This window comes from Thalassophryne amazonica, chromosome 20, assembly GCF_902500255.1.
Source record: "Thalassophryne amazonica chromosome 20, fThaAma1.1, whole genome shotgun sequence".
NCBI lineage: Eukaryota > Metazoa > Chordata > Actinopteri > Batrachoidiformes > Batrachoididae > Thalassophryne > Thalassophryne amazonica.
In genome coordinates this window covers 5,742,981-5,758,602 of record NC_047122.1, presented here as the reverse complement: position 1 = coordinate 5,758,602, position 15,622 = coordinate 5,742,981, and the positions used below count along the sequence as shown (strand labels likewise).

The 15,622-nt window shown below is 43.0% G+C and overlaps 1 protein-coding gene across 1 annotated transcript in view; it reads right to left on the bottom strand.

The window, feature by feature from the left end:
• Positions 1–5,666: 5,666 nt before the first annotated feature.
• The window catches only part of LOC117502351 (splicing factor 3A subunit 3-like), a 42,706-nt gene continuing 32,750 nt past the window's right edge, over positions 5,667–15,622 (bottom strand). The window contains exon 13 of the mRNA XM_034161387.1: positions 5,667–5,912. Coding sequence (XP_034017278.1) covers positions 5,667–5,912 — 246 coding nt within the window. The remainder of the gene's footprint in view (positions 5,913–15,622) is intronic.

The following is a 15,622-nucleotide window of genomic DNA, read 5'->3' as shown; positions in this document are numbered from 1 at the left end:
AACTCAAATGGAGCCTTTGTTTCAGAGAAATACTTTCTGGAAGGATCACGTATCGCGGCTCCAGGTGTATAGCATGTTACTGAAACCTGTATTTTCCACAACAACTATAAGGCAAATAAAGCCGTGATTGATTTTGTGATGCGTTTCGCTTTGTCAGAAATGCTGGGTAGATTGGAAAATGCTGCTTCAGTGCTGCTGCTTGCTGCTGCAGGACGTTGGCTGGAAGCTCTGCATTTACTTCAGGATGGTGTTGCTAGGTGGGCTTTGAGGTTTGTTGTATTTCCGCAGTACACAACATGTGCATTACAGATTTTACAAATAGCTTTCGACATGTCCAGTTCTGCTTTTCCCTTCAAAGCAAAAAATCCAAAATGTGATGGTGAAGTTTATCCCCGCGCCACGTAGCGAGTTGTCCGCCATTCTCTGCTTTAATTTAAGTCGGGTGTAATGTGGTCAAACTTTTGCTTCCTGTCAAAAGTCTGGCTGCACCAACTGGAGAGCCCTAATGCGAGACTAAACCAGAAAACAGAACAGTAGTAGTCCAGTCTAGAGAGATAAACACATGGATCAGGGTCTCAGCATCAGCCAAAGACAGAATGGGACGAATCTCGCTATATTTCGCAGGTGGAAGAAAGCAGTCTCGTAATATTTCTAATGTGGGGTCAAAGGACAATGTAGGATCAAAAACTACCCAAGGTTCTCACTTTGTCAGTGTGATGTATGACACACGAGCCGAGGCTGAGCGTTAACTGGTCAAATTGTTGCCGATGTCTCACTGGACCAAGAACCATCATTTCAGTCTTAGAGTTTAAAAGTAGGAAGTTTCTAGACATCCAACTTCTCACTGATGCAAGGCAATTCTAAGGATTTAATGTGAACGAGATTACTAGCAGTTATCGGCATGTAACTGAGTATCATCTGCATAGCAGTAAAAGGTAATCCCAAAACACCGCAATAGTGCCCAAGGGTGCTATATAAAGTGAGAAAAGTAGGGGGCCTAAGACGGACCCTGTGGAACCCCAAATTTCATGTCACTAAGGTTAGAGGTAGTGTTACTGTACAAAACAGTGAGAACGACTGGTCAAGTATGATGTCAGCCATGCAAGGGCACTCACAGTAATCCCAAAATGATTTTCCAGCCTATCAAGTAGAATATGATGATCCACTGTATCAAATGCAGCACTGAGATAACAGCAACAGAACCGTAGTGTGTCCGAATCCAATGCAAGCAGAAGATCATTCACCACTTTAGTGAGAGCCGTCTCTGTGGAATGATATTTTCTAAAAGCAGACTGCAGTGGCTCAAAGAGATTATTCTCAGTAAGATAGTCTACGAGCTGTCGTGAACCACTTTTTCCAGAATTTTAGAGCAAAATGATAGATTTGATATCGGCCAAGGTTTCTTAAGTAATGGTTAATCACTGCAGATTTGAAACACATCCAGAAATTAAAGAAGAATAATAATTTCCAGCACAGTACCCACTTTCCTCAAATTGTTGAGTGTCAGCGCTGAATATTTTGTACCTCTGTTACTGGGCACGTCCAGTCTGCTTCTTCCAGTACATGTGAAGTTTTTTTCTTTTTTAAATGGAAATGTATTGTGATCGGACGGGACGTTTTGTCTGATGTGAGCGACAATCCGTTATACAAAATCCGGTATATACGGTGTAATGGACATGGAAAACCACACCAAAGCATTGGGACGTCTGCATTGTCCGGTGAAAGCGAATATCCAGTTTATATCCAGTTAGTCTGAAATAACATACAGTTTAGGTGAGTTTTACTGTATTCTTCCAAACTTTCTGGAGGGTCCAGTGGACTTTACAAATGATCAAACACACAGCAGGCTGACACTCCCCACCCACTCCTCCTCCTCCAGACAGGAGACAGAGGAACAGACACAGTGACTCACTGATGGCAGCGAGGAGAATCAAACCAAACAGATGTTATTCATTGAATGTTCTGAATGCATGTCACTCACGGTGTCACCGACTGATTGGCCCACCGTTAACCCCCCAAAATGTGAATCAGCTGCAAATCGTGAATTATCCACAAACCATTTATTACAAAACGTGAATACTGCAAAAAATTTCTCCCTAAACATGAATGGGTTCTTGCAAAACGTGAATATCATTCATGATTGATTTTACATTTATATATATATATATATATATATATATTCAGTTTAAGTATATGAATTTCAGTTTACTTTTTGCGCAGGAATTCATCAAGCATGTCGGCTGCGGGTGCGTACTAGCAGAATATACATAAACTGTATATTGTTGTTCGGCCAAAACGAGAGCGTCCAATGCCTGAGCTGTTGCCGTGAGTGAGAGTATGCTGAACGAGCAGGCAGCAGAGAAACGGAAGCGTAGGGACAGTCTACAAAGTATAAAAAGACACCAGAAATAATATTCAGTAAATTCAGCAGTGTCACTGAATTCATTGAACACAGTGGTCTCCTGCTGGTTATACGACTGCACTCAGCTTGAAAATGCTCAGCTTGGGACGCCGACGAGGGTGGTCGCATCTCCTCCACTCTCCCTTATCTCTCTGCTTTTAACCTTCAAGTCCCTACTTCACCAGACTTGTGAATTCCTCAAAACTATATTGGATTCTGGATCTATTGGACTACTATTGGATTAACCATGGAATTGATCAGCTGGTCTCTGAATGCTATTGACACCATTTTTTTCTACAAGAAGGTCAGGACCGGGGGATCCTGCCTGCCCAGATGGAACGTATCCTGTGGGCTATGTCCTCAACTCCTGGAGTTCCTGGTGTGTGGCATGCTTGGCGCCTTTCTCTGTGGAGGACATCGAGGATTTATTCATTTTTGGTCTTATGGTAGCAGAGCTGGTACTTTTTGGCTTATGTGCTGCCCTGATCTACCGGAAAACTGGCAAGACGGCGGCATCAAGAACCACGGCCCCTCGCTTGTCCGTCATGATTAACGAGGTCGGCAAGGCAGTGCATTCTCAGACTGCGTTGACTCTTGAACTCAGTCGCAAATTGGATGACACCTTGGAGCTGATGCGGAATGTGAGTGCGGACATCTCGTTGTTGTAATGACAATGATAATAAAAGCTATCTATCTAAAAAATGTGCAAAAATTGAGTGAATTTTATTGCTCAATTTATGACTTATTTAAATAGGGAAAAAAATAAAAATAAAAATCACAAAAATTCCATTTTTGCACATTTTTCCAAACTGAGTGCTGTAATGCAGCCAGAGACCACTGCTGTGTGCAGAAAATTTTGTGTCACTACAACGAATAACACTGATGCTATTGAAAATTTAAACAAAATTCCTCCAAAGTCTTTCCACAATGACATTATTCCTAACGGATTGCTGTAGTATATCCAGCAGGACTCCACTGATGTGTGGCAGTTAACTTGGTGATACCACACCTGAATTTATTGAATATTTTTCTGGTGTCTTATTTTGCACTTTGTAGACGGTCCTTAAGCTTCAGTTTCACAGCCGCCTGCTCGTTTCAGGTCAATATCATTTTTTCAAGCTTAGAGGGCGGTTCATATAGATAAAAATAAGTGATGGGGTGGTGATGGTCCTAGGTGGTTAAGCGTTGGGTTTGAGACCAGAAGATCCCCGTTTCAAATCCCAGCCTAACTGGAAAATCACTAGGGCCCTTGGGCAAGGTCCTTAATCCCCTAATTGCTCTCAGTGTGTAGTGACCACCTTGTATGGCAGCACCCTCACATCGGGGTAAATGTGAGGCATTATATGTAAAGCGCTTTGAGCACCTGATGCAGATGGAAAAGTGCTATATAATGCAGTCCTTTACATTAACAAAAATAAGGTTGTAGCTCGCTGTCTATCTTCCTGAGGTTTAAAAACTAGTGTTTGTTTTTTACAATGTTTCGCTTTAAGATTATTGAGCCGTTTACCGGAGGGGGAGGTTTCTGTCCTCTGTGAGTTTGACAGGTGGACTCGTCCCAGTCAAGCTCCTCACTTGACACTGTCCTGGAGCGGGACACACCCAGCGAGTCCAAGCACCTGACACCAGTGGTAGAGCTGCTCAGATCACATCCTCAGGCTGTAGTGACCCCAGCCAAAAATAAAACATAAAAAAAAAAAAAATCATTTTTGCGGGTGATAGGGATTGCGATCAAGATTCCTACAGTAACTGATCCGTAAACTGAAATCCATAAACTACTTAAATTGAATAAATATATATAAAAAATTATATATATATATATATATATATATATATATCTATATATATATATATATATTATATATATATAATGAATGATATTCACGTTTGGCAAGACTCGTGTTTTTCAGTATTCACGTTTGGCATTTAACGGTTTGTGGATAATTCACGATTTGCAACTGATTCACATTTTGGGGGGTTAACACTCTAAAAATCGGCCCCCTTGCCTTCACTGCGCATGCGTTATTTCTGCAGCAATTCACTGATTATCACCTCGTTTCTGTTTCAAACTGCACTAAAGTCATCATCTATCTCAGCAACAGATATCTGAAGCATTTGTACGACAATCATTTCCACATAAATTCAGCATTATTTCATCATAAAAAATGGGGCAGTGATCAGAGCGCTGCAGCAGCACATATGAGAATAGTGCGTGTTGGTGCGTGATATTTGTGGAGCACGTTTTGGCTGTCAAAAAATCTTCCACGAATGTCACGCACCACCCTCATTTCACCTCATGTCGTGGAGGTCCTTACTGAGCGTGTTGATCTGTCTTGACAAGTGGTGATCCTTAATGGAGCGGGAAAGCGTTCTTCTCTGATGCGTGCACAATTATACCCTGCTGCACCGCATTCAGTTTCATTGCTGCGTATGCTGAAGAAGGACAGTGACGCCAAGTCAGCTCAAAGTCTTATTCCAATGCCTCCTCGCGCGAAAACGAGCGAGACGAAAGCAGGGTGGAGCACACATCTGGCTCTCCTCAGTCCCTCCTCCTCTCTGCGCCACTCCATGGCACAGAGCCCAACTAAGCATGCAATCACAAAGTTCTTCTGTTGTGGATTTTAAAACTGGAGCGATTCGAATTGTTCAGCAACTGACAATTGGATGAATATGGGTGTGTGTGGAGACAATTCGCCCATTCACAACGTGACAGAACTTAACGATGCGCTGTTATGCGCGATAGTGCGCAACAAGCAGAACATTAATCTTGACTGTGTGTAATGGTTCCTGATAATTATCCAGCAACACGTGTTATTAATCGTAACGCGTGGTAACAGGTTGCAGCAGTTCCTGGGGACACCTGACGCCTCGGCCCCGATCATCACATACGTGATCAACGGCCAAGAATGTGTATATGCAGACTTAAGCAGAAACGAGGGCTGTTGTAAGTGGAAAGAGGTGATAATCTGTAAAATGCTGCTAACGCTCTGAAATGACGTAGGGCGCCGCAGCAGCGCATCAGACTCAGATGTGTGGCTGTGGCACTCTGATTGGTCCACTGTCTTTTATGATGAAATAATGCTGAATTCATGTGGAAATGATTGTTGTACAAAACCTTCAGATATCTGTTGCTGAGATAGATGATGACTGGAAGGCAGTTTGAAGCAGAAACAAGGTGATAATCAGTGAATAGCTGCTGACGCTCAGAAATGACTCTGCTGGTGCTCCTAAATGATGCATGTGCAATGAAGGGAGGGTGGATCGAGTTTTACGGAGGACCGTTCGGTCGGCGACGCGGCCCATTTTGCTTCCAGCCCTGATAATTCTTAACAGTGCGAACCCTGAATGCTGAACCAATAATATAATGCAGCCTGAACTGGATGTTAAAATAATACAGGCAAAAAGTATTTTTTAAAAACTTACAAGACACGGCATCCTCAATCTGAGTGACATTGGCAAAGTGAGCGGTGTTGGGGATTCCAAGGCAGCGCATACCATGAGCATGTCGCCACTCCTACACACACACACACACAAAAGAAACACACACACACACAATTTCACTTTAACATTTGTTTTCATACAGGTTTGTAAAAAAGACAAACATATACACTCAACAAAAATATAAACGCAACACTTTGGTTTTGCTCCCATTTTGTATGAGATGAACTCAAAGATCTAAAAACTTTTTCCACATACACAATATCACCATTTCCCTCAAATATTGTTCACAAACCAGTCTAAATCTGTGATAGTGAGCACTTCTCCTTTGCCGAGATAATCCATTCCCACCTCACAGGTGTGCCATATCAAGATGCTGATTAGACACCATGATTAGTGCACAGGTGTGCCTTAGACTGCCCACAATAAAAGGCCACTCTGAAAGGTGCAGTTTTGTTTTATTGGGGGGGATACCAGTCAGTATCTGATGTGACCACCATTTGCCTCATGCAGTGCAACCACATCTCCTTCGCATAGAGTTGATCAGGTTGTCAATTGTGGCCTGTGGAATGTTGGTCCACTCCTCTTCAATGGCTGTGCGAAGTTGCTGGATATTGGCAGGAACTGGTACAAACATGCTCAATGGGTGACATGTCTGGTGAGTATGCCCGGCCATGCAAGAACTGGGACATTTTCAGCTTCCAAGAATTGTGTACAGATCCCTTGCAACATGGGAGCGTGCATTATCCTGCTACAACATGAGGTGATGTTCTTGGATGTATGGCACAACAATGGGCCTCAGGATCTCGTCACGGTATCTCTGTGCATTCAAAATGCCATCAATAAAATGCACCTGTGTTCTTCGTCCATAACAGACGCCTGCCCATACCATAACCCACAAAAAAAGTTTTAGATCTTTGAGTTCATCTCATACAAAATGGGAGCAAAACCAAAGTGTTGCGTTTATATTTTTGCTGAGTGTATATACAGTGATGAAAATAAGTATTTCCAACACCCTGCAAGTTTGCAAGTTCTCCCACTTAGAAATCATGGAGGGGTCTGAAATTTTCATCTTAGGTGTGCATGGTCCACTGTGAACATAATACAAAAAAAAAAATGTATGATTTTTTAATAACAGTCCGCCTCTAAAAGGTCCACCTCCACTCCACTTATTATTCCAAATTAGAAGCATCTATTTGAGGTCGTTAGCTGCATAAAGACACCTGTCCACCCCAAAACAATCAGTAAGACTCCAACTACTAGAACTGGCCAAAGACACCAGAGACAAATTGTAGGCCGCCACAAGGCTGGAAAGGCTACAGGGCAATTACCAAGCAGCTTTGTGAAAAAAGATCAACTGTTGTGGGCAATTATTAGAAAATGGAAGAAGCTAAACATGGACTGTCAATCTCCTCGGACTGGGGCTCCATGCAAGATCCCACCCGTGGCGTATCAATGATCCTAAGAAGGTGAAGAATCAGCCCAGAACTGTACGGGAGGAGCTGGTCAATGACCTGAAGAGAGCTGGCACCACTGTTTCCAAGGTTACTGTGGGTAATACACTAAGACGTCATGGGTTAAAATCATGCATGGCACGGAAAGTTCCCCTGCTTAAATCAGCACACGTCCAGGCCTGTCTTAAGTTTGCCCATGACCATTTGGATGATCCAGAGGAGTCATGGGAGAAGGTTATGTGGTCAGATGAGACCAAAATAGAACTTTTTGGTCTTAATTTCCAGTCGCCGTGTTTGGAGAAAGAAGAATGCTGAGTACCATCCCAAAAACACCATCCCTACTGTGAAGCATGGGGGTGGAGGCATCATGCTTGGGGGTGTTTTTCTGCACATGGGACAGGACGACTGCACTGTATTAAGGAGAGGATGTATTGCGAGATTATGGGGAACAACCCTCCTTCCCCTCAGAGCACTGAAGATGGGTCGTGATGGGTCTTCCAACATGGACAATGACCCGAAGCACAAAGCCAGGATAACCAAGGAGTGGCCTAGCCAGTCTCCAGACCTAAACCCAATAGAACTCTTGGAGGGAGCTCAAACTCTGTGGTTCTCAGCGGACAGCCCAGTAACCTGGCTGATCTAGAGAAGATCTATGTGGAGGAATAGGCCAAAATCCCTACTGCAGTGTGTGCAAACCTGGTGAAAAACTACAGGAAAGATTGACCTCTGTAATTGCAAAAAAGGCTACTGTACCAATATTAACATTGATTTTCACAGGTGTTCAAATACTTATTTGCAGCAGTAACATACAAATAAATTATATATATAAAAAAAAAAAACATACATTGTGATTTTCTGGATTTTTTTCCGGAACAATGCGGTATGTTTCCTCTTCAGATTCGATAAGTTGGCATACAACCAAAGACCAAAAAGGCAAAAGACAACTTCTTGATCATGTCACTTGATTAAAGTCAAGTTGTTATAATCAAGACAACCCAAAAATGTCAACTTGTCATTATAAAAACCATATAAGGTCATATAAAAATGACTTAATGACAGCAGTTATAAACATTTATGACATTGACATGTTTATAACACTTTCATGACTGTCATGTCACTATTATGATACCTTCAAGTGTTTTATACACACTGTGTGTGTGTGTATATATATATATATATATATATATATATATATATATATATATATATATATATATATACACATACACACACACGAGGGCTGTCAAAGTATAGGTCCCTTTTATTTTTTTCAAAAACTATATGATTTCATTCATATGTTTTTACGTCAGACATGCTTGAACCCTCGTGCGCATGTGTGAGTTTTTCCACGCCTGTCGGTGACGTCATCCGCCTGTGAGCACTCCTTGTGGGAGGAGTCGTCCAGCCCCTCGTCGGAATTCCTTTGTCTGAGAAGTTGCGAGAGACTGGCGCTTTGTTTGATCAAATTTTTTCTAAACCTGTGAGGCACATCGAAGTGGACACGGTTCGAAAAATTTAGCTGGTTTTCGGTGAAAATTTTAATGGCTGATGAGAGATTTTGAGGTGATACTGTCGCTTAAGGACTTCCCACGCAGTGGGACGTCACGCAGCGCTCCCAGGCGCCGTCGTCAGCCTGTTTCAAGCTGAAAACCTCCACATTTCAGGCTCTATTGATCCAGGACGTCGTGAGAGAACAGAGAAGTTCAGAAGAAGTCGGTTTCTGCATTTATCTGGATATTCCACTGTTAAAGGAGATTTTTTTAATGAAAGACGTGCGGACGTGTCCGCGCGTCGGGATGCAGCCGGTGCGGTGCAGCGGCACAGGAAAAAAACCTCCGTGTTGATAACCATTTGTAAATCCAGGCGGCTTTTGATGGCTTCAGTGTAGTGAGTATCTGAGAAATTGTTTAACAGCTGGATATGTTCCAACTTGTCCTTAAGGCTTCCACAGAGGTGTTTTTCCTGTGGCGGAGCGTTGCGGCGGCTGCGAGCCGATGCTGCAATCCGTCCGCACGTCTTTCATTAAAAAAATCTACTGTAACCACTGGAATATCCGGATAAAATGCTGAAAACCGACTTCTTCTGAAACTTCTCTGTTCTCTCACGATGCCCTGGATCAATAGAGCCTGACGTGGAGGTTTTCAGCTTGAAACAGGCTGACAACGGCGCCTGGGAGTGCTGCGCGACGTCCCACTGCGTGGGAAGTCCTTAAAGCGACAGTATCACCTCAAAATCTCTCATCTGCCGTTAAAATTTTCACCGAAAACCAGCATAATTTTTCGAACCGTGTCCACTTCGATGTGCCTCACAGGTTTAGAAAAAATTTTGATCAAACAAAGCGCCAGTCTCTCAGCAACTTCTCAGACAAAGGAATTCCGACGAGGGGCTGGACGACTCCTCCGACAAGGAGTGCTCACAGGCGGATAACGTCACCGACAGGAACTCCTGCATGCGCACGAGGATTCAAGCATGTCTGACGTAAAAACATATGAATGAAATCCATATAGTTTTTGAAAAAAATAAAAAGGACCTATACTTTATTGACAGCCCTCGTATATATAAAATAAGGGTGTAACGATACATTTGTACTGAACCGTTTCGGTACGGGACGTTCAGTTTGGTTCCGGGCTGTGCACGGGTGAGTTCGCGTTGCATGCGTTTACATTCAATGTTGCCAACTAAGCGACTTTCTCTCTAAATCTGGTGACTTTCCAAACCCTCTTGACGACTTATTTTCTCAAAAGCGACTAGCAACAAATCTCATAACTTTTCCTGGTGTTACTGGAGACAATTCTGATGTTTGGCGACTGAAAGTGAAAGTCTCTGTTGTCACCGAGCAGCAGGGGGTTTAACCCTCCTGCAGCCTGCAAGCACTGAGCGGAGGGATATCTATAATCCCCCTCAATTGGACTCACTCAGCCGACTGACCTCGTTTGCTGCAATGAGATTAAATAGTTCCGAGACTTTGAGAAGCCCTGGCCTTGAGAAGTTATTTTATTTTCATAAGTGATGGCCAATTTAATGGCAAAGTACAACCTTGATTCCAATGAAGTTGGGACAGTGTGGAAAATGTAAATAATAACAGCGTACAATGATTGCAAATCCTCTTTGACCTATATTCAATTGAATACCCCACAAAGACAAGATATTTAATGTTCAAACTGATAAACTTTATTGTTTTTGTGCAAATATTTGCTCATTTTGAAATGGATGCCTGCAACACATTTCAAAAAAGTTGGGACGGGGCAACAAAGACTGGGAACATTGATGAATGCTCAAATAACACCTAACTGTAAACAGGTGAGTGTCATGATTGGGTATAAAAGGAGCAACCCAAAGGCTCAGCCATTCACAAGCAAAGATGTGGTGAGGATCAACTGCATGAAAAAAATAGTCCAACAGTTTAAGAACAATGTTTCTCAACCTTAATTGCAAGGAGTTTAGGGATTCCATCATCTGCAGTCCATAATATAATCAGAAGGTTCAGAGAATCCGGAGAACTTTCTCCACGTAAGCGGTAAGGCCAAAAACCAACACTGAACGCCCGTGACCTTCAATCTCTCAGGTGGCACTGCATTAGAAACTGACAACATTGTGCAGGGGTCAAAATACATTTTTAAGCTACTTGCACTGGTGCTAGTAACAAAAAAGTTACTTGCACCAAAAAAAGTTACTTGCACAACCAAAAGTCAGTCTTATATCAACCTTAAAACTCCTACTCTGAAGTGTCAGACTCTTCCTCTCTAGGAAGAGCAGCAGCAGCTTTTTTTTCAAGTGCGTGTGCGAACGAATCGTCCATGAAGATTATTTATTAACTACACAGATGTATAGTAAAACAAATGGTGACTGGTTTATAACACAATTATGACAGAGTTTGAGGGGAGAAGAGAGAGGAACCGCAGCAGCAGCCAGTTTTTTTTTTTCTTTCTTTCTTTGTTTACATGTGCAAACTGGAGCTCCTGCAGCTCCAGTTATTTGCTGCAGCAAATAATGAAACTCCCCAAATTGGGAACATCTCCTGAGGATTTTGTGAACCCAGGGACGGCACTGCTGGTGACGTTTGTCAGTTTTACAGGGACCATCCAGATTGTTACCTGCGCAAAAGTTCAAAAGCCAGCATCTGTGATGGTATGGGGGTGTGTTAGTGCCCATGGCATGGGCAACTTACACATCAATGCTGAAAGGTACATCCAGGTTTTGGAGCAACACATGCTACCATCCAAGCAATGTCTTTTTCAGGGACGTCCCTGCTTATTTCAGCAAGACAATGCCAAGCCACATTCTGCAGGTGTTACAACAGCGTGGCTTCATAGTAAAAGAGTGTGGGTACTAGACTGGTCTGCCTGCAGTCCAGACCTGTTGCCCATTGAAAATGTTTGGCGCATTATGAAGCGCAAAATACGACAACGGAGACCCCGGACTGTTGAACTGAAGTCATACATCAAGCAAGAATGGGAAAGAATTCCACCTACAAAGCTTCAACAATTAGTGTCCTCAGTTCCCAAACGCTTATTGAGTGTTGTTAGAAGGAAAGGTGATGTAACACAGTGTTAAACATACCACTGTCCCAGCTTTTTTGAAACGTGCTGCAGGCATCCATTTCAAAATGAGCAAATATTTGCACAAAACAAAGTTTATCAGTTTTAACATTAAATTGTCTTTGTGGTGTTCTCAGTTGGTTATAGGTTGAAGATGATTTGCAAATCATTGTATTCTGTTTATTTACATTTTACACAATGTCCCAACTTCATTGGAATTGGGGTTGTAAATAAACAAGCCAAGAATCAAATGTATTTGTGGTTCTAAATATTTTTCAGGTGGTTTTACCCACTTTTTTGCCTCTCCCGCAATGTTTTTTAATATATATTTTATATTTATATTAACGAACATTAAACGAACAGTTAATAGAAAGAGATAGAAAATAAAATAAATTGTACAAAGTAAAGGGATTCTTTAACATTAATTCTCTTAAAAAATCCTTATAGAGTGTGACAGTTTTGGACAAGTTAATTTTTCTGGCAAAAAATATGGAGGTTGAATAAAATTGAACAGGGCGTCATGCTTTATTTGTGGAAAGTTTTTTTTTAAAGCCGTTTACTATGAATTTATTTTTTATAATATTTCATATATTTGTTTAGCATGAAGCATTTCACAGCACTGAGTCTGCACTTTTAAAGGTTTTTAATGATCTCCTTTTAACAACTGATTCTGGCAGTTCAGCCATTTTAGTGCTTTTAGACCTTACTGCAGCTTCTTTTAGACCGCCTGAGAGACTGTGTGGGTGTCAGGGGGACTGTTCTGGAGTGGTTTAGGTCGTACCTGTCGGAGAGGTCTTTCTCCGTCAGGCCGGGGGACTCCACCTCGTCTTCAGCCCCTCTTCATTGTGAAGTCCCCCAGGGTTCTATCCTGGGACCCATCCTCTTTGCTCTTTCTCTCCTCCCACTCAGAGAGATTTTTAAAAAACATGATGTAGCCTACCATTTTTATGCTGATGATTGTCAAATCTACATGACTATCACTAAAAACGGCCTTTGCCCCCTGACACCGCTACTCGACTGTCTGTGTGACGTTAGAGCTTGGCTGTCACAGAATTTTTTGAAACTTAATGAGGGCAAGACAGAGGTTATGTTGTTTGGAAGTGCCCTTGTTGACTTGGGACCTCTTAAAGTAGATCTGCACTGAAATAAATGTGGTCAGATTTCAGAAAGAAATAGCTGATATGTATTTATAAGACCCTTGTGAATGTAGTAAAGTAAATCTGTAAGCCCAAATTTGTAATTCAGTGGAGAAATCTTCGTTTAAAAATGACAAATTTGCAGGTAAAATTTAGCCCTCTGTGAAAACAGTTTGTACAGCCGTATCATTTCCATGACGTCAGGGACAAGACGACGCGCTCCCGCCTTCAGTCCGATCCCGCATTGAAATTGATTTTATCTGTTAGTAATGTTACTTATACGAGGTCTATCAGAAAAGTATCCGACCTTATTTAAAAAAAAAAAAAAACATATGGATTTGAATCACGTGTGCTTGCGTGAGCCAACCTTGAACCTTCATGCGCATGCGTGATTTTTTTCACGCCTGTCGGTTGCGTCATTCGCCTGTGAGCAGGCTTTGAGTGAGGAGTGGTCCACCCCCCTCAGCGGATTTTCATTGTCAGGGAAATGGCTGAGAGACTGCTGCTTTGCTTGATCAAATTTTTTTTTGAAACTGTGAGGCACATCCATGTGGACACCATTCGAGAAATTCAGGTGGTTTTTGGTGAAAATTTTATGGGCTTCAAAGACATTAAGCGATGTTACTGTCGCTTTAAGGACGCCCTCAGCAGCTGTGGGGCGCGCCGCGTTCCAGCTGCCATCGACAGGCTGAACGACCATTTCATTTCTAAACGGATCACTCTGTGGATCCATGACCATCATGTGCACTTTCTCTGGTTATCACAAGAGCTGGACATCACCCATTTTCCTGCAGATTTCACTTTTAACAAGAGATTTTGTCGTAGAAAGCCAAGCGGACGCTTCGCGCGTCATGATGGATTCGCTGCTGGACTGACACAAAATCACGTCCGTTTTGGTCTCACAGGACGGCTTTGAGATGGCGTTCAGACAGCTGTTGGTGGTTTTTCAGTCAAGTGATTATCCAAGAAATTGTGGATGTGCCTGTCATGGAAACGAGTGGACGCTTGCGCGTCACGATGGCAAGTGAGACAAAGAACACCTCTGTTTTGGAGTGCCAGAAGGACAAGCTGGGACATGCCTTTCAGTGCTTACCAGTTGAGTGAGTATCAGAGAAGGCATGTCCCAGCTTGTCCTTCTGGCACTCGGAAACGGAGGTGTTCTTTGTCTCGCTTGCCGTCGTGACGCGCGAAGCGTACGCTCGTTTCCATGACAAAATCTCCTCGTAACAGTGGAATGTGCCGTTCATTTCCAAAGTGGACGCTGTGTTTTATCCGGGACGTCGTCTGGACTAGCACAGGAATTGTGAAAAGACATGGACATCAGCACTTTTTCGGCAAATTGAGACAGACGTGCGGAGGAGCCGCGACGCGCAAAGCAACGCCGTGATGAAGCGTCACAGAACATGTTCTGGCATGTCCAGGCACATCCACAGTTTCTTGGATAATCACTCGACTGAAAAACCACCGACAGCTGTCTGAACGCCATCTCAAAGCCGTCCTGTAAAGACCAAAACGGAGGTGGTTTTGTGTCGGTCCAGCAGCGAATCCATCATGACGCGCGAAGCGTCCGCACTGCTTTCCACGACAAAATCTCTTGTTAAAATTTGAAATCTGCAGGAAAATGGGTGATGTCCAGCTCTTGTGATAACCAGAGAAAGTGCACACGATGGTCACGGATCCACAGAGCGATCCGTTTAGAAATGAAATGGTCATTCAGCCTGTCGATGGCAGCTGGAGCGCGGCGTGCCCCACAACTGCTGTGGGCGTCCTTAAAGCAACAGTACATCCCTTAATGTCTTTGAAGCCCATAAAATTTTCACCAAAAACCACCTGAATTTCTCAAATGGTGTCCACATGGATGTGCCTCACCGTTTCTAAAAAAAATTTGATCAAGCAAAGCAGCAGTCTCTCAGCCATTTCCCTGACAATGAAAATCTGCCGAGGGGGTGGACCACTCCTCACTCAAAGCCTGCTCACAGGGGAATGACACAACCGACAGGCGTGAAAAAATTCACGCATGCGCATGAAGGTTCAAGGTTGGCTCACGCAAACACACGTGATTCAAATCCATATGTGTTTTTTTTAAAAAAAGGTCGGATACATTTCTAATAGACCTCGTACACGTCCTGGTTTCAACAACAATCCAAAAGTAAGCTGCAACACCGGCATCACCTCTCTGTCTACTGAATGGAGCTGCAGCACACTTGGCACAAGTTGTGAGATTACACTCGCTGTTTTAATGCAAAGCGGCCGGTACACCTGTTGCTGCAAGGACAGACTTCTTGCGGAAAAATCCACAGCACCGCACATCTCGGCAATCGGAGCCCCAGAGCTCCATGGACGCTGAGAGAGGTTTATATATTTTTAATGACTGGGATTCTTTGCGGGTCTCGCCTCCATATCCCGCGATGGTACCGGAGGCGAAAGACAGTAGATTTTCATTGCGACACCACTCAATCAAACGGGCGTATGAAAAGTCCCCCGGCGTATGAAAAAGTCCCCCAAAATAATTTTCAGGCAAAAATAAAAATAAATGTATACTCAAACGTACCGCAAGACAATATGAAGTTTTAAAAAACCGTTGATCCTTCCGTATAAGACAAAAAGGTAAGCGATGCAAACTGACGTAAATCCACTAATTACAATTGGCGCAATGCA